Below are 27602 nucleotides of genomic sequence, written 5' to 3' on the forward strand. Positions count from 1 at the left end.
ACTTTTTCTACATGGAGAGTTTAAAATGCAACTGGAATACTTGCCCTCTACTCTAAAAAGTAGAAAACACACCTTGCACTTAGTACATGAGCAAAGATCAAGTAGTAGAAGTACTATTTCTATACATTCATGTTTAATTAAGGTTCCCAAGTCAAGATGAATTCTTTCTAGTCATTTTCATAATGTTTAACCATCTTTTCACATCTCTCATGTCAAAACAAATAGAGCATACAAGGTCAAAAAACAGGTTCAGGAGGCACTTTTTGTATTCCTTTATTATCACTTCTTTTATTGTCTAAACCAGAATTCTTGTATGTAACATTATGCTCTGTTAGAGAAATTGAAGGACTTCATATCATCCATAGCAATAAAACTGTGGAAAAGGCACTGTGATAGGAAATAACAGGCAGGTACGTAGCTTTCTGAATGTGTGAGAGAAGTAAATATGCACTGGTTTCTTTTTAACCTGAGAGATAAGGGCAAGTCACAGTTTCTCAAAACACACTTTCTATTGTTTTCTACTTAAAGGGGTAAAGCATGAGAATTATAGTGCATTTCAGACTAACAAATTTCATAAACGAACTGCATCTTTCAGCCTAATAGTGTTTTCTCTTGTCCTTATATAGAGTCGGTCAGTGCATAAGACAGAAAGTTTACAACTTTTTCCAGCCACCTTCCCACATCCCCCTACTGAGGACTTAGAAACAGTAAGATGCTATCCAGCTCCTGCATTTTACTGCCTTTCATTTGAAGAAAACTCTGATTTTCTTCTTTAGTGGATTAGGACCTCCTACAAAAAGCTTCTTTGACAAGCAGATCCCCTTCTCTCAAATCAGCTTCCCTAGACTGGAGGTAGCCTAACAATTAAAAACATCATGATTTTGGGAAGTAGCATTTAGAACAACAATCTCTGCTGTTAATTTACTCCTCTTATCCATTATAAAGTTAAGATAAGAAAAAGGAGTAAATTAAAAGACAAATTTTACACTAAAAGGGAAGTAGACAATCTGACCATAGAAATTCAATACCTCATCTGAAGTGGAATCCTTGAACTAAGCATTAAAACTTTGAAGTCTGATACCACTTGACACATTCAGTACAAAAAGAAAATATGGTCCAGATTAGAGAACAGGGAAGACCAAGAATTTTGAATGTTTTAGAACAAACATGATGAACTGATAATAAAAACCATGAAATCCCTCATTTACAATAAATGATACAATTAAGAAGTAGAGAATTGGTCAGTTCATCTTACAGTATTTAAGTTGGTACCAGGTGCTAACTATCACATCAAAAGAAAAAAAGAGCATGCCTTAATTTAGTACCAAGTGAACTGGTTGAAATACTATTAAGAGTAATGTAAAAGTCTAGAAAAATGTGGTATCATCAGCACCAACCTCCCAAGTTCCCATCAGGTAAACACAGGGCTTTGCAAATACCTACCAAAATTCTCTCTGTAGACTATTTTAATGACAGCTATATTTTAAATTCTCAGAGTTCACACTGCCATATTTGCTGAGAAAAGCTTGGGAATCTTGAAATTTGAATCCAATAATATCAAATGGTGGTGCCTAAATTAATGCAAAGATCACTGAATAATAAAGAACTGCAAAGACATCAAACTAATAAAATTACCATTCCTTCCCTAAAAAAACACAACCAACCAGCAAATGAAAAAAAACCACAAAAAAACCAAGAAAAACCCCACACAAACCCCCAACCAACCAAAAAAACCAACAAAACAAACACAACCACAAATAAACAACAAAAACAAACAGCACAGCACAATGGAGTTGATTAGAGTATATTTTAAAATACTTCTCCTCAATTTTTCTTGTGGGCAAGTAAGACAGCATGAGTATATTCCTCTGTAATACATCCTAGTATGAAAAGTGTCAAAAATTGTTCAGTTTAACCTTGCAATGGTCTTGAAATCCTACTCATCGTACAAATCTGCATTTCCAACATGTCTTAAAACTGTTTCTGCTATGCTTTCTGTATTAGCGATGAAATCAATGGAACTTTGTGGAAATAACTGCAGTTGCACTGAAGTCACCAAGAAGGTTCCTGAATTGTATAACAAGTTTGGGGGTTAAAACAGTAGTTTCATGCCAAAAAACAAAAATGGAAACATTATTTAAGTCTTCTAGTGGCTAGATGCAGTTCACTAATTAACTCTGTCAGTTTTTACAATCATTTTCATATCTAACAGTTTGCTAAGAGGTTCATTTTTATCAAAGTCATAAGGGTTTATCCAGTGGGAATCTGAACATGTTATCAGCAAATCAGAAACATGAAGTATGTCATTTCTGTTTGTATATATGTCACACTGATATGATTTTTAAAAAATCTTGCTACTCTTGATATCCTAACCCTTGTAAATCATATCAAATTAAACAAAAGTTTTCAAGTTTCAGCTTATGCTTATTCCTGTAATTCCATATCAATTAATTAACTCTTGTGATTAATTCTCAACTAGTTATATAACTTTAGTTTTATAAAACCAGATTTAACTTTTATTTTTTTACCAAAAGATACGTTCACTTAAGGGAAATAAGAGATCTCACACAGGCAGGCTTTTTATTTGTAGAAATAAAACAGTGGGGTTGGATAGGCAATAGAATTGCATCATTAAAAAATAAGTCTTTCATATCAAGAGCCATCAGCTATAAAGAGACCATGAGCAACTAGTGTTGATGCCCGAGGCTCTTTCCAAAAGAGAATACATAATAAGTCTAATGGACTGCATGGCAAGGAAAAATTCAGATTGTTTATCTGTCTGCACCTATCAGGCCCAAAAGAGACTTTTAAAAAAACCAGAAGTATAGAACAAAGACACTAAGGAAGAGAGCCTATATAGTAAAAAATATTTGATGCATGAGTACGCAATCTTCAACTGTGTAATTTGGAAGTAAAAATGATTTACATATAGAGAAATGTGTGTGTATAGCTATATAAAATTTATATAAAGAGCACATAATATATATTACATAATACTAAATGGATTTAACCATGTAGAACAGAAATATATTTTGGACTGGAAAATGTGTACTGGAAGACAAAAAAACTTCACTAAATAATTAAGGTCCTGATGTTAGGACTTTTAACCTAAAAGCTGATTTAAATACTTTTTACAAGCATGGATAATTAATTTTAATCCTAGTTTGCACAGAAACACAGGAAGAATAGTAAGTTTAGTTATGTGTTCAAAATCAACAAAGTTACTGTTATACCTGAACAGAGAGAATATGTCAAACTTCCAGTCCCTTGCTGCAGTTACTGAATTCACACTGATCACATAATTTTTCAAGAATGAAAGAAAATGCTTAGGAAATTAGAGATACTCTTATGGACTGTACCATCTATTGTACTGCCTCCAGCTGATACTTCAAAGACAGGAGAGTTGTCTGCTCAACTCCTCCAATAGATTGAAGCCAGTGATTAGCAATCTTTTTCCAGTCTGAAGACTCAAAAATTTGCTATTGTACTTAAAAACACCAAAGAGCAACTGTAAACCTATCACCTATTGGCTTCGTTTTCTTACTTTTCACAGCCTTCTACAACAGCAAACTGAAAACCATCAAACAACTTATCCAAAACAACTTTATAATATTTACTAAGAGAGAAAAAAAGACAAATCTGAAAACATAATCTATAGGGAAACTACTACAACTTTCTACAGTTTGATAGAAAAATATCTACAGGTTTCTCAAATATCTTTCCAATATGCCTATTCCAATATCTTTCTATGCAAGCCTTTTATGTTCTACAAGCTGATTTATGCTGCTGTTTCATAATATGGGAAGAAATCTCTGATTTGCATTTACTTTATTATTTTGATAGTATCATACAATCCTTTAAATATAGCAGAAAAGGACTTTAAAATCTTGTCTGACATTGCGCAGCTTGATAACATTCATTAAAATAAATCTTTAGACATTAAGCACCAATGGCAAAATTTGCTCAGGCCTTTGTCACGAACAAAAAAAACGTTCAGCTTCAGAAAAAAAAAAAGATCTGAGTAAACTGCTATCATATTCAAGCAAGATCCTGTTGAATTCATCTTTTTATACCTGTGTTGAGTTTCCACACATAATACTATGCCAGGCTTTGAGGGGTAGGAAAATGTGACAGATGAGCTTTGTTTACATTGCTTAGAGCAGAATGCAGAATTCTCTGATTTAGCTAAAATAATAGAACTGAACGTTCCAGGTTCTGTTTACATATGCATGGTTGCTAAACAGTAGAATATAATGGAATGGAATAGAAATGGCAGCATGCAACACTGTCCAGACAGTCTAATGACACCCAAAGCACATAGAGATCAACTGCCAACTGCGCTAATGGCACACTCTGTTGATCCTTCCATTTCAAAATTCTCTAACTAAGGTTAAATTAAACCTTAGAGTATTTGGGTTGGATAGATTTAATATCCAAAACAAGGCATCCAATTTCACAAGACCAGACTTACTTCCTTCTCATGGTTAAAAAGTAAGGAAAAAATCATAACATTAAACCTCTCACAAGGATGAATTGACACTAAACTGCAGACCATATACTCTTGCCTGTTACCAAGATACATAGCTACCCTTTCTCAAACATGCAGCACCTTCAGAATGCATGTTATAAGATTAAATATAATTAAATATAACATCTGACAATAAAAAAAAATAGTTGTTCTCTGTGCAAAACCTTAGCATTCTCCTATGCTTTGTAGAAGGCTCATGACAGTATCACATTTTGTGTATCACAACAATCAGATGGTTCATTAAAATCTACTCATCTCTACTGAAGTAATTTTTGCACGATTTTACCCTGACAGGCACAAACTGGTTTTTTTTAACAGTATGTAGGAGTTACATGTTTTTCAATGAGGGGACTGTGGGCATCTGACAGAACTGGATGGCTTAGTTTGCATGAAGTGAAGAGTTTCTGTCTATGCAAGGAAGGATCAGGTTCCATATTTCACTTTAGTTCCCAAATGCTATCACCATTCTAAGCAGTAACAAGTACACTGTGTTTGGAATAAATTTTTTTGAAGTTTGGACTAGAAATAGAGGAAGACTCAGATTCTGTTTCCTTTTCCATTCTCTACTTACCTTGCCTCAATTAAATTAGTTTTGGGAGCCCCTCTTCATGACCACAGTCAGTGGTTCTACAAATCATAAGAAGGCATAGAATTACATTGCAGAAATTGCCTTTTCACCCACCTATCCTAAGTAGCTATCCTGAATAGCAGTAATCTTCACAAGAGTCAAAGAACCAGCAGGACTGCTTCAAACTTCTGAAAAGTCCCATCCCTTTACCTTTTTCTCCCACCTTCCCTATCTTTATCCCATTTCTCCTAGCTTTGTCCTAAAATGAAGTTAAGTGTCTGCAGGATAAAGACTCTCTGACTAGGAAGAAGGAGCAGGACCATTCAGAGCAGACATGCAAGTTTGTCCTTCACACTCCTGGCATTTTCCTACAGACTTATGGAAGAGTTTGAGAGCTTTTAGCTTCCAGGTGAAACACATGGAACAGGCAGTCAATATTCCCTGATTTTGCCTTTGAATTAACTTCTCCATTCTAGTGTCTACCATTAGATTTGCTTCTCTCTTTTCAGAAAGCCAAGTAGATTGTTTACTATTTCTTGAGATTGAATCAAACCTTACCAACACAGACATCAGACTTGACAGGAAAAGTGGGACTTTCAGCAGCTGTAGTGGTAAGCTTTGAAGTTGTCTCTGCTACAGCATTTGAAGCTGAAACAAGCATTAATTAAAATGGAGAGGAATCTCCTGTGCCAAAGCAATGCAGATTTAAGGAGTCACATAAAACTACTGAAGCCAGGAAAACTATGCTGAGAACAATTCTCATGGAACTTGTGCGCTTTCAAGTAAATACCAAACAACAGTTTAAAAAAGAAAAAAAATTACATAAGAAGCAAAAGGAATCTGACTGATAGACAATAATTTGTGTAAAAATTCATTATTAGATTTTGCTGAACACCAAAATGGAGAGGTTTTTTTTTTAATCACAAGCTTAGCAATTTGTTCCTTTTATCCTATCCCTCAGAACAAATCATTGAAGGTAGAGCTGTACAAAAGCATATACAGAATTATCTTTAAAACTTTGCATTATCACAGCAGTGTTTTGATTACAAGCACAGTGTTTTCAAATACACTAAATTAAAGGGGGAAAAAAAAACAAAACCAAAACGTGAAAAAACCAATATTATCAACGGCATCATCAGAGCAGCCCTTCGCATAGGAAAGGCACAAATGCCTTAGGGGAAGCCATCTGTCTCCTCTAGTGAGCTTTGTAAACAGGCTTCATTTGCAACAGTTGCATTCAAATCTTTTGTTCAATACCTGACTATTGTCAATGGCACATAGGTGGAAAGTAAATTTCCTCTGCACCACGCTCTTATCATGAGGATTTAACACAGCATTATCAGAAGGAACACCTCTGTATTTATGCACTTTCATTCTAGCTGTATCTAAGAAATAAGTAGCAAGGACTTGTAACTTCTGTTTGACATCCATATACAGTGACACAGGACACAGAGTGATACAGCATTACAACAATTTTTCAGAAATCAAGACTTGTATAACAGAAACATTGTCTACAATAGTCGTTTATCTAAACCAGTTTTGCTCTGCCTGAAGAGTAACCATGTTCCTGACTTTCTCCAAATTATCACATCATTTAAAACTTGATTTTAGAATGTGCTTTCACTTCTTCATTTTAATAATAGAATGCTACTGACATCCTAATTTAGACAATAAAAGAAGTGGTAGATGTCAAAAATGTTAGAAGAATATATTTATTTCCAATACAGGAAAAGCCTCATGCTTTATAATACTGCTAGAAAGGACCATGTAAGCATGGTCGTCTATCTAGAGGTCACAGAAGTCACTGCAGCACAGCTTGAAGTTTAGAGATAACTTTACAGTAGGTAACTTCCATAGTAGCAGCTATAAACTGACTGAAAAGCCACACAAATAAGGTAGATGAGGCTACACTGAGATCTGGTTTAAAATAAGAAGGCTTAAAAAACTAGCAATTTTAATTAGCATAAACATTTATGGATTGCACGTGTGATGTATACACTAATTTTCTATTTCTCTACCTTCTGAGGTAAGAATTCAAATGCAAGGTTTTAAGTCAATTTCTCAGCATAGTTCATATCATTCCCTTATGAAATGTACTGTTTATCATTTTCTTGACTTGATTTTATCATGTACCTCTGCGTTATGTTAACCTAACCCATTCTGCACATAGAAGTACTTAAAACTGGTAAAACTGAGGAGAAAAAAAACCAAACCACTATGTATGTTTGACTGGCCACACACTTCACGGCTGACTTTAAAGAAAAGAAAGTTTAAGATTAGCATATATTAATCATAAAATCATAGAAAATGCTGAGTTTGAAAGGACTCATCAGGATCATCAAGTCCAACTCCTGGCCATGCACAGGATACTCCAAGAATCACACCATGCACCTGAGAGCACTGTCCAAACTATACTGAAAAAAAAAATATACTAAGAGCAAGCTGGTGGTAAAAGAATTGCAATAAGCCACCTATATTTCCTATATTACAGTATCATAGCTGATAATGAAGGGACTTTTTGGTCCTAGGTATCACCTTATACGGAGATATTAACATGCTCTTATTTTTAGTATTTTAGTTTAACCACTACATTATTTTTTGAAATAATTCACTGAAATTGCAGCAGTTTTCCAAAAGCACAAGGTGGTTATTTTAAAGGTGTAGTGACAATCAGAAACGCTACATCTACATGTAGCATCCACATGCAGAATTGAATAATTCAATATTAAAGAAATATGCACAGGAGAAGAACTTTCCCATGAGACTGTGGGCAGAAGCCCACTCTTTGATCCAAAGCAAGAAACCCTGCCAAACAGTCCTTGCTACTGTCAATAATAAACAAATATTCAGAAAAAGAAAATGCATAAACGGAACTTAAACTAGCTGCAGTTACTATGGAAACAAGCAAGACTTACTCAACACTTCCTACTCTGTTCCATTATCATTATCTCATGAACTCAAATGGAGAACATTGTTCCTATTCCTATGGAAACCCTGGAAATAGCCCACATCATTGTCACAGGAGATTAAAGCAATCTAGAACTCATCTCTTGGATTCATTTATGTGCCACTGAGGCCTATGAAGGAGTAAAAATAACTAAACAGCCAAAGTTCATTTCTCAATAGAGATGAGCAGAATGTAAAGTATTCCCTATGAACAGTAGATAAGCAACAAACACAGACAAGCAGTTTATAATCTATGAACAACTACGATGAACAGATCTGTAGTTACTTTAACACACTGAAAGGGACATTTGCAGGAGTTTTGTGCAGTCTTTACTCAAATGCCCTAACTCAGTAAGGCCCTGCCCTTTCATCCTTATGTCATTTCTGCTATTTGTTGACCAAGATGAGGAAAGGGAAACTTTTATACAGATGTAATAGTATATAATCTAAAATACATACATAACTCATTCTCAGAAGTCCTAAATAACAACTAATAAAGTCCTAAATAACAAACAAAATCAACCAAATAGCAAAACGAAAAATAAAAACAAAATTAAAAACAAACAAACAAACAAACACAATCAAACAAAAACAGACAGTAATAAAAGGGGGGGAAAAAAAAAAAAAGAGAAGGAAAAAACCCCAAAAAACACCACCCAAACCACTCAAGGACATAGGACATGGAATATCCTGGGCTTCCTGCCTGTGCAGTCAGACCTGGAGGCTGAGAAAGGTTTTCCCCTTCTCAGAAACCTAGAGCACAATGCCAGGGAAAATATGGCACTATTTATTTATGCCCAGATAGGGGACTCTATAGGTGACACCAAACTCTGCTTAACCATCTAAGAAAATTTGTAATTTCATAGCCAGTAGACTGAAAAACAAACTTTTTTATCAAAGGCTTGTAATATTATGAGTATGAAAGACTAAACCACAAAAAAATACATTCAATTTCTATTGTCTAGTAAATTATTACATTTTATTCCAAATTAAGTCCTAATTTAGAAACCTAAGAACACTACAGGTGCTCAGAAAACCCCCCACATAATTCCACAACAAGACCGCTTACAAGGCGTTTCCAGGATGAGAGTCTCCCACAATGGAAAGAAAACATGGCATTAAATCTGAGAGCTTTGTTTATCCTTGAGAAAGCTCCATATTCTAATTCTGAGATGTTGTATAGTCAAGGTTGTTCAAGGTTTCTCTTCCTACTTTGCAAATCTAGCACAATAGCTGATATTGTCAAGAATGCTGTCAAAAAAATCTGTATTTATACCAAATGTACCCGCCTCTCCAAATTCTGCATCTGTCAGGGATACCAAATTATGCTTTGAGCTCCTATTCTCATTAAAGAGAACCATTACTACCTATGGAACTAGGGAGAAACCCCACATAATTACTATACTGTGGAATTTCATTTTAGCTGTTAGGTAACTGTAACTTGTCAAAAGAGGTTGTGGGGGCTTTTTCCCCCTCAACATTAAAAGAATTTGAGTCCCCTCCTTCAGTAAAAAAAAAAAAAAAAAAAAAAAAAAAAGGCAGTAAAACAATTCAAGGTTTTTAAAAAAAAAAAAAAACAACAAAAACACAAACTATGCAAATAAATAAAACCAAAACTAAGTAGTATACAGCACACTGACATATTTTTACCAGGAAAATTTACGATAAATACTTCAATATTTAAAAATCCACTAGTTCTCCTTACTTGCATTTTTTCAAAATACTCCACCATCTCCCAAGCAATACACCTGAACACACTGATTAAAAACATAGAAAAATCAAAACAAACCTCATCAGTAAATTTAATGGCACTGCTTCATTTACATTTTTCCTCTCTAGCTTACTCTTGATACAATTTTTAATCAACCTCCTCTTTATGACATATGTATGAACAAAACCTATACCTTATCTAAGTAGAAACAACTGACATATTTAACAACGTTTGCTTATATAAGAGTATTGCAAATTATTACTACATTTCAGTACTACATGTGTTTATCATCAAATGGATTGGAAAACTCAAAGGCTGACATTTTTATAGTGTTGCAGCAAGAGGGCATTCCTGTTATATTTCCCTGATTGAGCAATGAGGCCTTTTAGCATTTTTAACAGTTCTTCAGGAGCCCAGTCAAGGGTCTAAAGCTTTCCATAGTAAATATTTAGTGCACTATTTACTGGATGCTCTTTGATTCAGACTTTTAGCCATATTTGGAAGTTTTGATATTGATTTCTATAAAACTCTAATATGTGGACCTTGCAAAATGAGATCCTTTGCCAAGCAGAGTCCCAAGGTAATCCTCGCTTTTACTACTAACCTCATAATTTTGTTCTATCTCACAAAAACATTTGTAAGAACCTACAGTTTTCAACCTTTAAACATGTAGGACAGTCTGAGCTGGGGAAAAGAGAATGTTGAATTTTTGGATAGATGAAGAGAATGTAAAAACAATTATATAATCCAAACAAACTATGTTACAGAAAAATTCTATTTAATTTTAAATGTAATTTTAAAAAAAAGCCACTTTATATATAGTTTCCTCATTTTTAGGTTTTTTTAACGGTAGTTAGTAAGTATTAAGAAAGCAACATAAATAATTTTCTAATAAAATAACTTAGTAATAAACCAATAATTAATATACTACTGCCACTAACTGTAGTCCCCTCTTTTCTCCTCCAATCCCCCCATAGGCTGTTCTTCTCTTTCTTTCAATGCTGAAAATCTAAAAGACATATTGATCATGCAGTGATTAAAAAGCAAAGCCTTATACACTCAATTTTGACACAAATTTGCCTGTTTTCAACTGATTCTGTCCTTTAGGTACTATGAGAGTCAAGGCAGAGTCAAGGCAGAAACCATCACTTGGTGCTTAGCACAAGCTATATAAAGCTCACCTCTGTTATTTGCTTACAGGCCATGTGCTAAAAATAGAACAAACAATAATTTTCTCCATGATTTTATCTCCTAGATTTGCAATTGAAATAAATTTTCTTTCTTTATCAGTTTAAAGGAGAGTCTACATTCAACTGGGTCCTAGATTGAACTGTGTCAACTTCAACAATATACATATGACTTTATTTTGTATATCAAACAGCCTAATTAAGGAAGCCTTTTTCTTCTTACTCAAATAATTAAAAAATAATTTCAGGAAGCAAAAATCAGTTCATAAACTACCTTTAATTTCCTGCATCTTCAGATTAATTATGAATGTTTGTGATTCTTCTTTAGAAACCCATCTCAGGAATTTTTATCCAATACTTCCATCATCTACAGCATTATATGGCACTTCAAAGTAAATCAGATTTCCCTAAACAGATTTTAAGTAAACTGTCACCTACTATTATTTATATTTATGCCACTCAATATCAACTGCAAACAGAACTGCATGGGTTCAATTAAATCATGTACTTATGCAATTTAATATGGACACATTTTTAAACCATATGTAAAATTCTCATCTACATTGTTTAAGAGCAAAAATCACATTTTCAATGGTTGCGTCACCAAGAACGCTTTTAAAACCTAACGTACGAGGAGAAAAGGATATTCTGACCACACAACTGTAGGAACTGTGCATAGCCAGCTACACTACTTCAAAAAACAAAAATAGTTTCTTATTTTAGGACATTCTGGATCACCCTCTACAAATCTCTTCCTTCAAAGCCTGCCCTTCAGGTGAAACTGGGTAGTGGGAATATTCCTTTGTGCCTAAATCACTTCTGAAATGTCAGGAATAGAATTTAGCTCCTAAAGCAGTAAGAAGGTCTATTTTCATTTCAGTACTTTTATCTTTACAATATTTACATAAACTACTGGATCAGCTGCAGTATTTAGTAAAATCCCATGCACCTGCCACTTTTTGTCTATTCTGCCTAATCTTGCTGTCATTAACAGATATTACAGACTAGAAGACACTCAGTTGACATAGTGATAAAGCAAGCAATGGTCAAATGTTTCGAAAATTCGAAAACTGTTTAAAATTTCCCATTATCATTTCTTATGATGCTCACAACAACAAATAAAACTCTTCTTAACAAAAAAGAAAACTCTTCTTAACAAAATGAAAACCACTCCTAGAAACTCAAAGAACAGAAATCTTTTTCCTAATGGTTCTCCATTAATTATGGAGATAATTAATACAAAAAACACTCTGAGGATCCAAGAGCAAAGGGCACAGGTGGAGATATTAACAGGATGCCTTTGAGATACTATTCTTTCCAGTAAACCTGCTCTCCAATAGACATATTGTGAGGGACTACCGTACTAAGAAATTATACAAGCATTTCACACTGATGAACCAGACATAATAGACCACTTTTGTGAGGCAACACACGAAACTGATAGTACCAACTGTTCTGTGCTCCAAAAAATTAAGAAAGAGTAGATGCAAACAATATCAAGTTTTACATAAGAGCACCAGTATGAGAAGCTTTTGTGATAGGGAAACGGTTAATTCTGACAGCGTTCTGAATCACTTCCACAGAGAACGTGGGAAAGTTTTTCTGCATACCGAGATCAATTTGCACAATACCTGTACCTTTGGCTTCACCTATTTAGCTCTATCACATGCAACTAAAAATACCACCAAAAACTAAACTACAAGTCTGGGGTGTTTTTTCCACAACTCACAGCAAACACTGCTGACAGGCCCAGACATCCCTTACAAGTAAGTTTTACATAGAGTTTCAAGACACTTTATTTGAAACAAAAAACTTAATTGAAATCAAATGCAAAAAATTTCAAGGTGTAAGGAAGTTTTAATTTCTCCTCTCTTTGTTTAGTCTTTAAATACAATTCTTCCTCTAATCAGTGGAATGGGAGGGGAGATTAGGAATATGGTTGGGTTTTTTCAACTTCCATTTCAGTTATACAACTCTTCCCTCCCTCACAACCACCAATGAATTAAATATTTTTAAGAAAACTATGTGGAGGGGAATCATCTCTACCAAAGATTCGAGAATGTTTGTCAAGAATGGGTTAAACCATTTCACTGTCTCCAATGACCCAGATCACAAAAAAAAAGTAACATCCCTTACTTTGCAGCAGATGCCCTGAAACACGAGTTCATAAATTATGTTGGAAAAATTAATTAAAAAAAAACAAACAAACAAGTTACTTTTCAATTAGTTCTACAGCTACAAAGGCCTTCCATTCTATATTTTAAAGGTTGTGTACTGATTTTCATCTATTGTCTTTACAGAAACATTAGATTTCATTAGAAAATTGTACAAATGTTGATGTAAATGTCCAATTTCGTACTACACTATGATGCTATGACCTGTAAACACAAATTTTTGTCCTGTATTTTTCATACTGTTGGTCTTAATTTTCTTCACTAGTGGGTAGCCAAAAAGTTTAAATATTAAAGAGGTAACTACAGGAGCACCCACTATACAAATATTTGTTTCGATATTCCCAAATCACCTGAGCAAACTGATCTGATAAATTACAAAGTTGTTTTGTAAGGTTACTAGGGAAGAAATAAAAGTTACTAGGGAAGAAATAAAAATGTCAAAGATACAGTGACAGATTTCAGTAGAGAGAGGTCCAAAAAGTAGTCTGTTTAGATTCCACAAACAGTACTTGACATTCCAATAAGATTCACTGTGAAGAAAATCACTGTCCAGGTAAGAATAATGATTGAAGTTTTTTCATGAGCAGAAAACACAAATAAGCTTCTACTTCACACTTGATGTGTGTTCAAGATTGGACTAACTTGTCTCCTTCGTGTCTCAAATAAAACCAGGCAGCAGTTACACAACTGCCTTCAGATGATCATGCTGAACTGAAGATCACTTCTAACTCTGCCCAATTCCATTTTCAGTGGGTTGCTTTTTAAGCTTTTTTTTTTTTTTGTAAACATTGAATGTATAAGACTGATTTTAATTTCAACTCGCACAATGTAAAGTTGTACCGTAATTTTTTTAGCTGCAGATATCTCATACAACTTTGATTTCATAGAACTGTGAAATCACCAGTTCTTCTTCAGGGGAAAAAAATTCCATATTTTGATTCAGAAATATAGCTGGCAGAAGAGGTTGGATTAAATTAGTTAATTCATGAGTTAAGTCCTAATATTTTCAAACAATATTGCTACATCCTATGTCTACCAATAATGTGAATATTACCTCTAGCACAAATGTTCACCGAAGGAGTAAACCTTTGGCAAATATATCCAGAAAGTAAAATTTAAATGAATAGTCAATGTTCCTACTGGAAACAGTACTCCATGAATTACATCTTGTCAATTCAAATAATGAAACTGATGAGTATTACATTAAAATAAATGGATCTTGTTTTCTAAACTAAACAAAATTAACAGATTCCATACATCTCTACAGATTTCTCAGATGGTTAGTCATATTCATAAATCCGTACCTGTTGCTTACATATGACTATAAATATATTCTCAGAAATAACCTAATCCAGTGACATTGGTCAGCTAGTCTCTTATAAAATGCAATGGTAAACTAAGTCATTAAATAGAATTGAATAAGTTCCTCCAGTATTATGGGAAAAAAAAATACAGTACAATGTATTTGATATTATTTAAATTAGTTTTTTGTCTTGATTGTTGGTTTGTATCTGTGCTCACATATAGCTCAGTAAAAACAACACAGGTTAATTTCTCACTGCATAGCTGAGAGCAGAGGATTCTGGGTTTGGGTGATTTCTAGCCTTGATATTTGAATTAGAACAAGAAGCACAACTAAGATTTTTCTTTTTAAATGCTGAAGATGTCAGGAAAACATGCAAAATGCCACTTTTCATAAGACAACATGTCAATATGCCAGTTTCACATAGAAGATGTATAGTGCTCAAAGCAGCAGTGAACATGCTTTCAACTATTGATAAAAGTCAGCACTTAACATAAGCAAATGGAAGAAGATATTTTTAGGAAAAATAATCAAAATAATATTCTTGCAGAAACAAACAATACAGTGGCAATTGAGTCACCTCAACTTTTTACTGTAAAAGACTTGATTGAGGAGTGCAATTTCTTTTCTTTTCCTCCCTTCCTTCCTCCATCCAAATAATTACTCTATAAACCCAAGCTGACTCACCTAAAATATCCCTTAACCAAAATAAACAAAGACACAAATCCTTTTTCAGTTTAACCCAACCTAGTTACAGTCTCACTGGGATTCTCAGAAGTTTTAAATGGGATTTAAATCACTTGAGCTTAGTTTATAAATACATGCATTCTAACAAGGAAACTAAGCAAAATGACACAGGAGTTTTACTGAACTTCAAGAAAACCCTTGGCAATTTAGTATTTAACAAGGCTCTAATGTAATTATATTCAAATAAAGCAGAAAACTACAGAGTTTTTTCCACTGGAACTTTAAACCACATATTATCAATATGTGGTTCTATTTGATACATAACTGTTCACACGTTTGAAGGATTTCCTAACCTAATAAAGAAAAAAAAAATCAAGAGAACATATTACTAGTCTACTGAAAATATCACAAATCTCACTGCACAGCCAACTCAAACTCATCTTTGCTTTATAGTTCTGACCACTATGTACACTTGTTACACTGTGCTTATTTTCCAAATTGGCTTCCGTTTTTCCCAGCATAATTTTAATTCCAGGTAAAACAGGCCTATAGTTTTATCACCTAATATGAAATGACTAAACTGACTGTTTGTAGCACAGTTCAAAATCATAGTGCCACAGTACTGAAGTAGGCTAGAGAGTGGTCTGGAAGTCAGTTTTTCTTATTTACTGTCTCTGCCTCTCTTGTAGTGGGAATTAGTCTGCTATTTTTACTTCCAAAAGGGAAAATTGGGATTGACTCAGTGTTGATGAAACAAACCAACCAAAAATCCTCCACTAATGCTTGGACACAGTGCTTCTTAAAAAAAACGTTCTTTAAAATGAAAACATAGAAATTCATAGAAAACTTACAAGTACTCTGCCAGTTAATGTCTGGGCAGATATCATGACTCCTGCCCAATCCTTCACAGACGTCATCCATCCCACTTCTGCTGCCACATTCTCCTCTTTTTCATCTGTTGGTTTGCAGGCTCCATCTGCCTGTGTGTCTCCACCACCATTGATCTTCTGGGCCTCCTGCAAAGTAAGTATTTGGATTAGTTAATGTTTAGCAATTTGACAAGGAAAGCCAGAGCAACATCATGGCTAAGAAAAGCTATGAAAAATGGAAAATAGGTCTTCCTGGATTCCTGATAGATGAAATTAAGAACCTACTTGGATGTATCGCTCTGGAAATTATAGAAATAGAAATGTTCTATAAGGCACCAGACTAACAAATAGATAATAATATTCTCCTTGATATTACATCCTAAAAACATATACTTGGCATCAAATATGCTATCTATTCCTTCCTTATAGGCAGCATAAGTGACAAGAGCTCTGTATGCAGTTATAGAGCTACCTTTAAATGAATTTATCATAAATACACTGAAAGACCTTTTGATGTATTAGTTCAAAACAATACATAATAGGTGTGAACATAATTTATGCACAACTTTAATATCACTATAATTAATTACCTGAGTAAACCTTTGCTAAGAAGCATGATGTAACAAGACAGCAATTATCAAGTTTAAGGGGAACAAAATACACCATAGAGAATCTGCAGGGAGCTGCCATGCTATCAGTGAACCAGTTTTTCAATGAAAGTGTTTAACGCATCACAGGAATTATTCTGTCATTAAGTGGCTCGCACAGAACCGAGAGCTAGAACTTAAAGAGGAGCCTCAGCTGCACTAAGCTTACTGATGAGTCACATGCACTGGAATTTGTATCAGTCTCTCATGGTTGTTGCAGAAAGGATGTCATGCTCTGTAACTGCCTGCTATGTGCTACAGTCACTGGTGCTGCACAAAAATCAAGGGAAATGGCAGGAAAAGCCAGCCTGGATTGTATAGAGTTTAAAACAGATCACATGCAAAGTATCAGCCTGTGCCACCAGCGTGCCTTTGGTGACAGCATAACACTAATGACTTCCTGAGTACTTGACAAGTTATGCTACACAAGCATAGGGGAGGCAGCAAAATTCAGTGCTGAAGGAAGTACCCAGCACTTGAACTTCACACACAGATCTACATTAGTGCTTCAAGCACTCTGCACAGACCAACAGCTTGAAAGATCTTGCTTATAAATGACTTGTCTGTAGGCCACTAAGCAGGAAATCAATTGCCATTAATGCCTTTTTGGACATTTATTATACAAGCAAAGATGCTTGATGCCAGTTATGTGATTATTATTACTACAGTAGGAGTACTGTGATGACCAAAACATGTAGCTCTGAGATGGCCTTGAGGACACAGCTGGACATAAGGGTGCAGGCACTTCCTGAGAGTACTGAACTAATAAAGCAGTTGCATTGAATCTGTCAGCAAAGAACAGCAGAGCAATGCTAAAAATGTAATATGGAGACCAACAGTTGTTTTCAGAGAATCTCAGCATCACAACTTAATTAGCTAATCAGGTTCTTTCTTCTCTGCTAGTTTCCTTCCCAAAAAGAAGGCTCGGTGTTCTTACTAGCAATTACAGCACAGTGCATGATGTGGCTGTATTGATAATAACACATTATTCAGAGTTACAACAGTAATTCAGTACACTTCCTAAGCAAATAACCAGACAGAAGATAAAAAGTACTTTGTATTTGCATAACTGGACCTCATTCACTGACAAATTTGGACACAGTGAATCAGATGTTTTGCACTCAGCATTGAAAGACATATCCTGCACTGCACACGCACAGAGCACAACCAACAGAAATGAGCTCATTGCAGAGAACAGTGATGTACAGCATGGCATGAGGCATTTCCAGCAGAGTAACACCTGGCTGGAGACAATTTGTGACCCAAAACATCACTAAGCCATATAGATCAGTCCCAAAGAAATGACCACCATCAGGGTTTCGATTATAATCCAAGAAAGAGAAAACTAGGTTCAATATAGCAGAAATTGTAATAAAATAAAACATTGAAGCTAGACACATCTCCAAGGTCCTGGGGGCACTCACTGGACACTCTCCCCTAGAATGTCCTCTGATCCCTCTGTGGCCCAGGATGCCATTTCAGCCCTGTCCAGGGCCACCCACTCCCACAGCCCTGTCCTATCCAGCCTTAGCGAGCCAGATCCCACCAGTCTGGCCAACACACAGCTGGTCTGCCTTGCCTAGCCTGATCCACAGGCTAAGATCCCAGGCTGGCACCCAGAAGGCTATTGGCAGCCAGGGCTCTTGTCCCACCACCCCAGCCAGGGGAGCTGGCCCACAGGGAGCCCTCCAGTGTTGTGACAGCTACTGACTGGTTAAAAAACTACACATTTTATTTATTTCTCTCTTCCCACCAGTTTCTCTGCCTTTTGTAACTGCTAGAGCTTGTCTTTCAGAATGTAAACTTCACACACCAGATTTTGCTGCATGGTCCTCCTCTGCATTGAACAGCAAGCTTTCATACTCTGTACAAGTTTATACTGAATGAATTAATGTGATTTTTCTAGTAAAGGAGTTGTAATTATCTCTTCCTCTCAGATAATAAACTGAGGTGGTGATTAAGTGCCTAACTCAGTCACTAGAGAAGTTACTGGCAGAGTAAGGATGAAACCACAGTCTTTCTTGATTTTTCCACCCAGCAACATCTGTTTAAAATCACAGGGATACATAGCTTGCTAAAAACATTCATAACTATGGATTATGACATAAAAAGTCACAGAAATACAGATCACAGAACAAAAAGAGCTGAATTAAAATGTACATTTTATGTTAGTGAACTTAGAAACATTAAGGTTGCAAAATTCTGTTGTTGTTCCTTACCCCCAACCTTTTTGTCAATAGATGAACTTACTCATAAAATTATAAAAATAATTAAAAATCTCCTAACACTCAATAAAATAGTAGGTAATTTAGTTAATTGAAAGAGAAAGGTAGTTTTTACATTTTGAAAAGAATTCCATAGCCTAAGTTCTTTTGCTGTATTGACTTCTGGTTGCCAATAGAATAAAGCAATAAGTCATTGACAGACCCACTCACTGGTTGATTCTCTAAACATATTAAAGTCTGTAACACATTTGAATGGCTGTATTTCTATATTTATACCACTTAGTCCACCTCTATTAAAATCTCCCACCCATATTATTTCTTAATTAGAATGTAAGTAAAACAATTATGCCCTGCCAAGTATAATTTGGAGCAGACTCTCATGATCAGCCTAGCTCTTGCCACTATTGCAGCTATAATTGTTATGCAGATTAGTTGCTGCTATGTAATATTTGTGTTCAGCTTGGAAATTTTGTATTTTTCCATCTACATGGTTAGTTTCTTATTTTACTTAACTGGCAGCTGAGTATTAAGAAAAGCGTATCCTAAGTCATTATGCAATTGTGCAGAAATCACTAAAGGAAGTTTAAAGACTGCTTTTACTTACACTGAGTACAAATCAGTCCTGTTAATAAGTGTATAGCCTGTTCCACTGCTATTTCTTAACCTCACAGCATTAAGTAACCAACACCAAAACCCGGAAAAGGTACTTAGAATAATAACCTGACAGTGACGACAATTGTTTAATTATTTACAAGTTCAGTATTGCAAGTAAGGTATATTTATCCACTCTGCTTACTCTGTTCATTATTTTAATTACTTGAGGACAGGAACATTCAGATAGATTGAGAAGCAGTGTATTTTGTGAAATATATATTTCCTGAACTTAATGACAAATGACTTCTCATCACAATGAGAAGGTGTGTACAGGAATCAGGCCTCACTATTCTATCAACAATTTGACAAAGACCTGGACCAGGAAGTTCAATGTTTTGTCTCCTATTTTCAGCAATAAATATTGATTTAGATTACCTAAGTTCTGGGATGCTTAAACAAAGTTAACCTTAAAGAAGTAGAATTCAAAAAGGGAAAAAACACTCAAAAACAATTAATGGTTTGGAAAATTTAGTTCTGCCTGCTTCATTTCACCTCTCTAGAACACCTGTACAAACATAGAACCACTGCATAGACACTCCATTCAACCCAGGACAACAGGAAATAAAGTCAGAAGATTATTATGAAACCTTAAAACATCATCTAAAAATTCTTTGTCTTTTTAGAAGCCCTAAAAACACAGGACACCATAAAGACTCTGAAGTATGTTACTGAAAAGACTTGATCACTTGTTAAAATATGTTAGAAAACAGGAAAGAGGTAGGTCATGTGAGGGAAAAGAACTAGGTTAAAATCTGGGGAAACAAAGAAAAGAACTCGATTTTCCCATTTATCTATACCCTATCTATTTGAATATCACAAAAAAAATATCACCCATAAAGAGAATACAGGGTATTCAGTCACATCAAGAGTCACTTCAGTCACTTCAAGAGAAGACAGTATGCTCAATTTCAGTAAATGTTTAAAAGCAATAATACCAATGTAGCAAGTGCAGTATCAGGCTTTGAATTTCATCCTAGATAACATAAGATGAGAAAGGGCCTGTAAGAACAGGAGCTGCACCTAGTTTAAAGTATATTTCAGTAATAATTCAATAAGAAAATACAGTTTGGAGAAGTCAGAAAAGGGCTACTTTAGATAAAATTTCAAGTTGCTGGTATCATTATCTCCATTAACCACCCTTCAATTAACCGCACTGCATCCCTAGACCCTAAACTTTAAGAAAGGTTTTATATCAGATCAACACTTCCATAATGGCCACTCTCACACATTAGGAATCTACATTTACGTTGCTGTCCTTTTCATTCATCAGCTTCCCCAAAGTAACCAAGAGGTGCTATGTGAAAAAGAATAGTTTTGCATATAAGACTATTTCTCCTTTCTCTTAGGCAAACCTCTAAAATGCTCAGCTTAAAATTATTTGACTTCTATCAATAATTTAATTCCATGTTCTTAGATACCTTCACTCACCATTTTGATAACTCCAAATAGGAATCTTAAATTTACATAAAACCGTACTATTATGCTGCATTCTCAGAAGATGGGCAATGAACAGTCTGTGTTAAGACTTCAGGTACCTACTGAATACATTGCCATGGCAGATGCTTTCCATCAGATATAGTTACCATCTGTAGTCTTCATCTTAATAGTTACTAAGTACCAATTCATCCAGTGGTAAAAATAAGCAAAACAAAAAAAACCTTGAAGCAGTTCACCTGCTCTAATGCAGTTTAGGAAAACACAGGTTTTCACTGGATTATTAATAAGCAAAAGAATTGGGAATGTGAGAAATGAATAGCCCTATGGAGACTTATAAACCTCTTGGAAAATAGTCAGTCTTATATGAAAGAGAAAACAAAGGCTACACAAACCAAATGTGAGCTAAACTGGCCCATCCACAGCATCTCCTTGAATATTAGGTTCATAGTCAAGTCATATTAAGTTACATTGACGTCAGTTATCATACTGTAGCTACGGTTTGACTAGTTTCAAAGGATTAATTATTGATACCCAGACAAACATTATTCCTTTCACTGAACAGAAGAACCAGAATGATCTGTGGAAAACATGGTTGATGAGATAACCAAGCATTTTGCTGTCATAAAATATGCACAAGCTATATAATTCGGTTTGCAAATTTGGCAGGTTAAGAAAAGTAAGTCAAAAACAGAGTACAAAAGTTTTCTTACGAGTTTAAGACTGAGACATTAAGCCTCTATGAGACTATTTTTTTTTTTTTGTTTTCTGTATTCCTGCAGGAATTACAACCAGAGCCTTACTTTCTGTGCTGACAAAGAAAACCCACTTTCTTTTTTTCTGTTTTTCCAGTGACCAGCTTCACTGTTGCATTTGTGCAGACTTCCAGTAATCCTGACAGATTTTTTGTTCTGTGCCCTTCATATTTCCAGTATGGGTTACTTGTATAAAATCCCCTTCCCATGTCATTGCTTTGACTGACAAAAATTGCTACAGTAGAGGAATTAATTCTAAAACCTTGACCTGAGAGGTAAGGGAAACTAGATTAGTAATATATAGTGTTGCACACACGATCCCACAAACAGTACAACAGTCTGTCAAATGAAGGGTTCCTGGGTATGGTTTTCACTTCAGAATATAAAACAGCACACACCTACATTATTTGTAATCTGAAGAAAGTACAAAAAGATTCAGTTCAAAGATTAAAAATTTCTGCATGTTAACAGAAGTACTATAATGCAACACTTTCACTGATGTGAACCAGTATTTCCAAATAATTGGAAAGCTGACTGACAGATTTCCATACCAGCCTAAGAATAGAGAGGCATGCTGGAAGTCCCTTTTGTGTCACCAAATTTTGCAAGTCCTCAACCACACTGCGTGGGGCCTTCACCCCACAGCTACAGAACAAGAGTTGCATAGGGATCTTATAAAAATAAATATTTTTAGGATTTTTAGTGTTTCAGTATTACACAAAAGGGAGACAATGCAGGCATAGTGCAGGGAATCACAAAATAAGACACTAAAATCTGGTAAAGATTGTTAGACTAGTTATATAAGACAAATATATTAAGACAGATGTATAAAAGGGAAGCAATTAAGAACTAAAGGCATTGTAGTGAAATGAAAAAGGACAAAGTCATTACAGACTTACATGCATTCAAATGGACGAACAGTGTTTTTTAAAACACGACTGGTTCAAGTTAGCAGGTGTTTATATCAATAGTTACATAAGCTTTCACCATAAATTAAGAAGTTTGTGTGAATACTTTCATTTATATTTATTTATAAAGTCTCCTTTTCTGCTTCTGATTATGTATCAGACCACATTTACAGAAATAAATAACCTGTGAACTTGTCATGAGACTACATAACAAGTGCATTTACTGGCTGCAATACATAAATAAATAAAAAAATAGGGCGAGTGAGTGATATACTCAGGTCAAAAGTATTCACTGAAAATATTTCACAAATTGTCAAACTAACACCTAGCCCATACATTTATTTTCCTTTTTTATATAGTTAATAGAGCATTTCTTATTAATTTCCTCTACAACAACCAAGTTATTATTGCATTAAAATATTCTCTGAAGGCCCTTTCAATTATAAAGTAGCAAACAAAAGCATTTAATCTTATTAATGGGGACACTAAGTTTAAATTAAAGGACACAAAACATTATTTTTTGGTCCCTATCTGCTGTAGAAATAGGTACCTTAGGCAGATTAGACAATTTCCACATAAGATTCTATTAGTCTTTAACTGCATTTTCTGTGTTTCAAGCCTTATACAGAGATCATTCTTTAAAAATATATTTTTAAAAGAGCTGTACCATAGAGTAATCTTAAATAAACTAGAAACTAAACTTGTAAAAATATATTAAACAGTATCACATGGTACTGAGTTATGGAAACTATGGAAAAGAAGTGCTCCTTAATGGAAAGGCATAGAAAAGCATATAAAGGTGTATGTAATTCCTGTTATCCTCCCATTTTGTTTCTTCCCACCTAACAGAAGGCAAATCGAAGTAAGAACATAATTGGAAGTAAAAGTAATTCAGGCGTTGTAACAAAATAAAAACTGCCAAATTACCAATATCCTATGAAATGATTAATCCAGAGAAATTTCTTTCTGTCACAGACAATAAAGAATTTTAAATATCATTAACCCAAAAGTCTCAAAGTGCTTCACAAATACAAGCAAAAGGTCTTGAAAATACCTTAAAAAGATCTTAAAAATGAGAAAAAAAGTAAGAAACAGTGGGAAAATTACCTAACTTGTTTATCCTGATTACAGGAAGTACTCTAGCTGATTGCTTGTAATTTTGTTTTTGTTTTTACCATTAAATAGTATGCAATTCCAAGTTTTTCAATCATCACCTCTTGGCACATTTTTTAGTACCATGAAAGGATGAAAAATACATTGAAAAAATAAAACGTGATTTTTCACAATTTTAAGAGAACTATCACGAGTAAGTATTTTATGATCCATATGATCTAGATTATAAGAGTAGTTTTTATAAAATAATTTTGTTATAGAACCTGAAATAAGAAAACTACTGAAATAACTATTCACTGCCAGGAATAATCAGTATTAAAATAGGTTGATAAAAGGTTCTGAAAATAGAAGTTTATTGCATTAAAAGATATTTACAAATACTATGTACAAACTAAGTATCAAACTGCTTTGTCAGTGAAGGTAAACTTCACAGTTTACCTTCAGTCTCTTCAGATGCACACTTTTCTCCATCCTGCTCAGTCACAAAAAAGGGGGTTTTATCTATTAGCAATCAGTACAGTTTTTCACTGCATTAACTTCATAATACTTTGTTGCTTGTGCTACCAGGGGTATCCAAGAGAAGGAGATGCAGACTGAATTGTAAAAGGAAATTTCCCACTCTTCTATGAATTACAGAACAGCAAGGCATCTAGCACCTGTGACTAAAACTCATGCTCAAAATCACCTCTCTAATGCACAAAAATCCCAAATCTTAAGCAGTACACAGCTTAAGAGACACAGGACAGGGCTTATGAGACAGAGTCTCTAAGCACAAGGTACTGTAACTACTCCAAAACTGGAATCTTGGTCCTTATGTAAAAGGAATTAACTACTCCCTTCCTGAACGGAAAGAAAAGGTTCTCACCTTGAAAACTTGGTGACAGGAATTTGAAGTTTTCATTTTCTTCAAACATTTTCATGTGGAAGGGATGGACTTAAACATTTGTGTTTTCTATTTTACTATTGTGAAATAGTAAATTATTGATATTTTATGGAAATATAGGCAAACTTCATCAATACTAAGCCTTTCAAATAGAATTTCTTTGTATTTACATTTTTAAAAATAAGAGATTTATGATTTCTTACATGGTTTTAAAGGTAATAGGATAAAAGATGAAGGAGAGTGCCAGTGGGACAAAAATAAATGAGAGACTCATAAATATAACTAGTTGGTAATATCATAAAAATCATGTATAATATTAATAATTTGAAGAATGCCAGAGAATCATTCCATTATCTTCCAAATTTGACAGAACAGTAATCTCTAAGGCCTTTTTTGATTCAAGGGTAATATATAACATTTATTCTCATTGTATTAAAACCATAAAGGAAAGCACAATGAATTAAAGGCAGCTCTCAGTAGGATATAAAGCCATATCTAAGCCTTCATTGACGTAGGAAATTAAGTTCCAATATATAGCACATAAATATTTGAAGAGCAGCAGATCAGCCAATAAGTAATTAAAAATATTTACTAGCATGCAACACTTCTCACTCAGAGATTACAGAGTGCAATGCAGTTTACAGACTGCAAGAACTTGCTGTGAGGGGAATCAGAAAGCACTCAGTATGCAGGAACCCAGAGAAAAGATATCCAGTTCTACTTCTCAAAATATTTAAAATGCAGATTTATTTACAAAGTAACTGTTTCAATGATTACTTTGAAATAATTGTATTAAACTTAGCATTTCCCCCCTAAAAGATCAATTACATCACATTGTAAGAAAAGTCTAAATGCTATTATTTAATCAAGTAGCTATGGCCTCATTTATTACCTACTGCTATGGAAACAGTTTTGTGTAATCTGAATCTCACGACTCCCTTGTGTAAATGGTAGACAGAAGTTTTTAATCTGCAAGGAATTTTTCTTCTTTTAAGTTAAATTTCTTTTAGGTAACATACATTAAATTAAGTTCACTTCATATACACTAAATAGCAGCATTGAAATTACCCAATATCAACGTTTGTAGACTACAAATACTGCATCTGGTACATTTATCATACAAGGAAATATATGCATTTTCTACAAACTCATGGATACTGACTGAAATCTAAGGCAGAGAAGAGGGAAAGACAAATTTCTGCTTGACCTGTATATTATAGCTCCATCAAATTTCATTTATGCTATACAGAATGAGAACAAACTCAGTGGATTACCTTTGACTTTCTTAACCTCATCACAGGAATAACGAACTGGCACAGAGATCATCTCCCGCTCTTTGTGGGCATTCCAGTGATGCACTGCTAGGAATTGATGTATGACTGTGACATTGAACATAGCCTTTTTAAGCAATCAGAAGTTGGACTAGTGGAAAATAAAGATCCATGGTGTCCATTCTAGGCTCTCATAACACATGCTGATTGTGTCATGACTGAATATGCCTGTACCAAAACTTGTAGATGAAGCTCCTACTCTGACAGGTCATTTTCTAAATGAGAAAAGAAACTCTGAAGTTCCTCAGAGACTTGAGTGCTTAGAAGCAGCCCTGGCAGAGTTGCTTTAGTAGCAGAGGGCAGGTGAGGTGCTTAAAGGCAGTCATTGTTCTGTCTCATGAGTCTGCAGTTTTTACTTTCAAAATTTATCAGGCCAGCAAATACAGCATATGTCACAAAAATATGCTACCTCTGAATACTCCCTCTGCCTATAAATTATGCATGATACAGCAAGCAGTTATTGTCACCTGATCAGCAAAGATAACGAACAGATGTGAGAGGATAGGTCAATTTAAATTTTTAGCTCTTTTCCTAAAATTATAGTAAGAAGAAATTAAAATATAACTATTTTTAAATCACCAAAAAGTATTGAGCTGTTTGACCTTCATGGTAGCAGAAGTGGACAATGATGAATAATACAGTTAACGCCCCTACAGAAATCTCAATCTTGAATGTCCTTTGTTTATATCTGGCAATTTTGTGATAATGGGATAATTTCATTACCGGGCCTAGAACTCCCATTTTTTTCTTTAAATTTTATATGAATTATTCTGATAAAGAATTCACAGCAGCATAAAGATTGAACAGTTCATCAAAGCAGGTTGTCACACTTTACACTATTCACAAGCTGTGTTTTACAGAACCTACTCATCAGTTTGAAGCTTAAGAGACTTTCTCCATTTACAGTGCTGCATAATTATCTCACACAGCTTCCCAAGATGCAGGTGCCCCCCATAATTTATCTGGGAATGAGATTCATTGACAATCCAGTTCAAGTATCACACAATGTTAAAAATTTTACCTTAAACTACTTCTTAAAAGAAGAAAGGGCTTAATTAAGACCCATTAAAAAAAAAAAAAGTAATGATTCATACATCAGTAATTCACATCTTCCAAATACCTGCCTCTAGCTTATTCAGCAACAAGACACTGAAGCAATATATCTAACTAGAAGATGCTTGTGAGAAATAAATCTCTGCATTTCAGATTCAGCTGATGGAAATTAGGAAAAAACTAAAGGCATGAACTGTAAGATCAGATTTTTTTTTTCCAGTTTAAAAGTATGACTTTTATCCTCACAAACTAGTTTAACAAGGGAAACAGAATCCACATGGCACAACAGAAGTCATATCTAGCATGCTTCCCATTTTGTCTGCAAATGTACAACCCTAAAATGAGTATTCAAGGATATTTTTTTTCCTGGACACTTTCTAAATCCTCACTGGCATCATGGGATGCACTGTGAACAATTCAAATGTTTCATTTTATTAACACTTTAAAGTGCTCAATATACTAAAAGTGATGTGCAATACTTAAGTACTTTTACTTGATGCCCACGTTGGCATCTAATGGTCCTCACCTTAGGTAGCAAAAGATTTCTGCTAAATAAAATGAAATTCCTGAAAATGAAGCTTCTTCCTTAAGATGAATTCATGTATCAGATTTTTGTGCTGTGCTAT

The 27602-nt window shown here is 34.5% G+C and overlaps 1 protein-coding gene across 27 annotated transcripts in view; it reads right to left on the minus strand.

Moving 5' to 3' along the window:
- KCNMA1 (potassium calcium-activated channel subfamily M alpha 1) overlaps nucleotides 1-27602 on the minus strand; it is a 469151-nt gene that overhangs the window by 327396 nt on the left and 114153 nt on the right. For all 27 annotated transcript variants that reach the window (XM_050305299.1, XM_050305298.1, XM_050305292.1 and 24 more), the window contains exon 2: nucleotides 15956-16120. In XM_050305299.1, coding sequence (XP_050161256.1) covers nucleotides 15956-16120 — 165 coding nt within the window. The remainder of the gene's footprint in view (nucleotides 1-15955; nucleotides 16121-27602) is intronic.

Source organism: Myiozetetes cayanensis, unplaced genomic scaffold (genome assembly GCF_022539395.1).
Source record: "Myiozetetes cayanensis isolate MyiCay16 unplaced genomic scaffold, myiCay2020 scf10, whole genome shotgun sequence".
Taxonomy (NCBI): domain Eukaryota; kingdom Metazoa; phylum Chordata; class Aves; order Passeriformes; family Tyrannidae; genus Myiozetetes; species Myiozetetes cayanensis.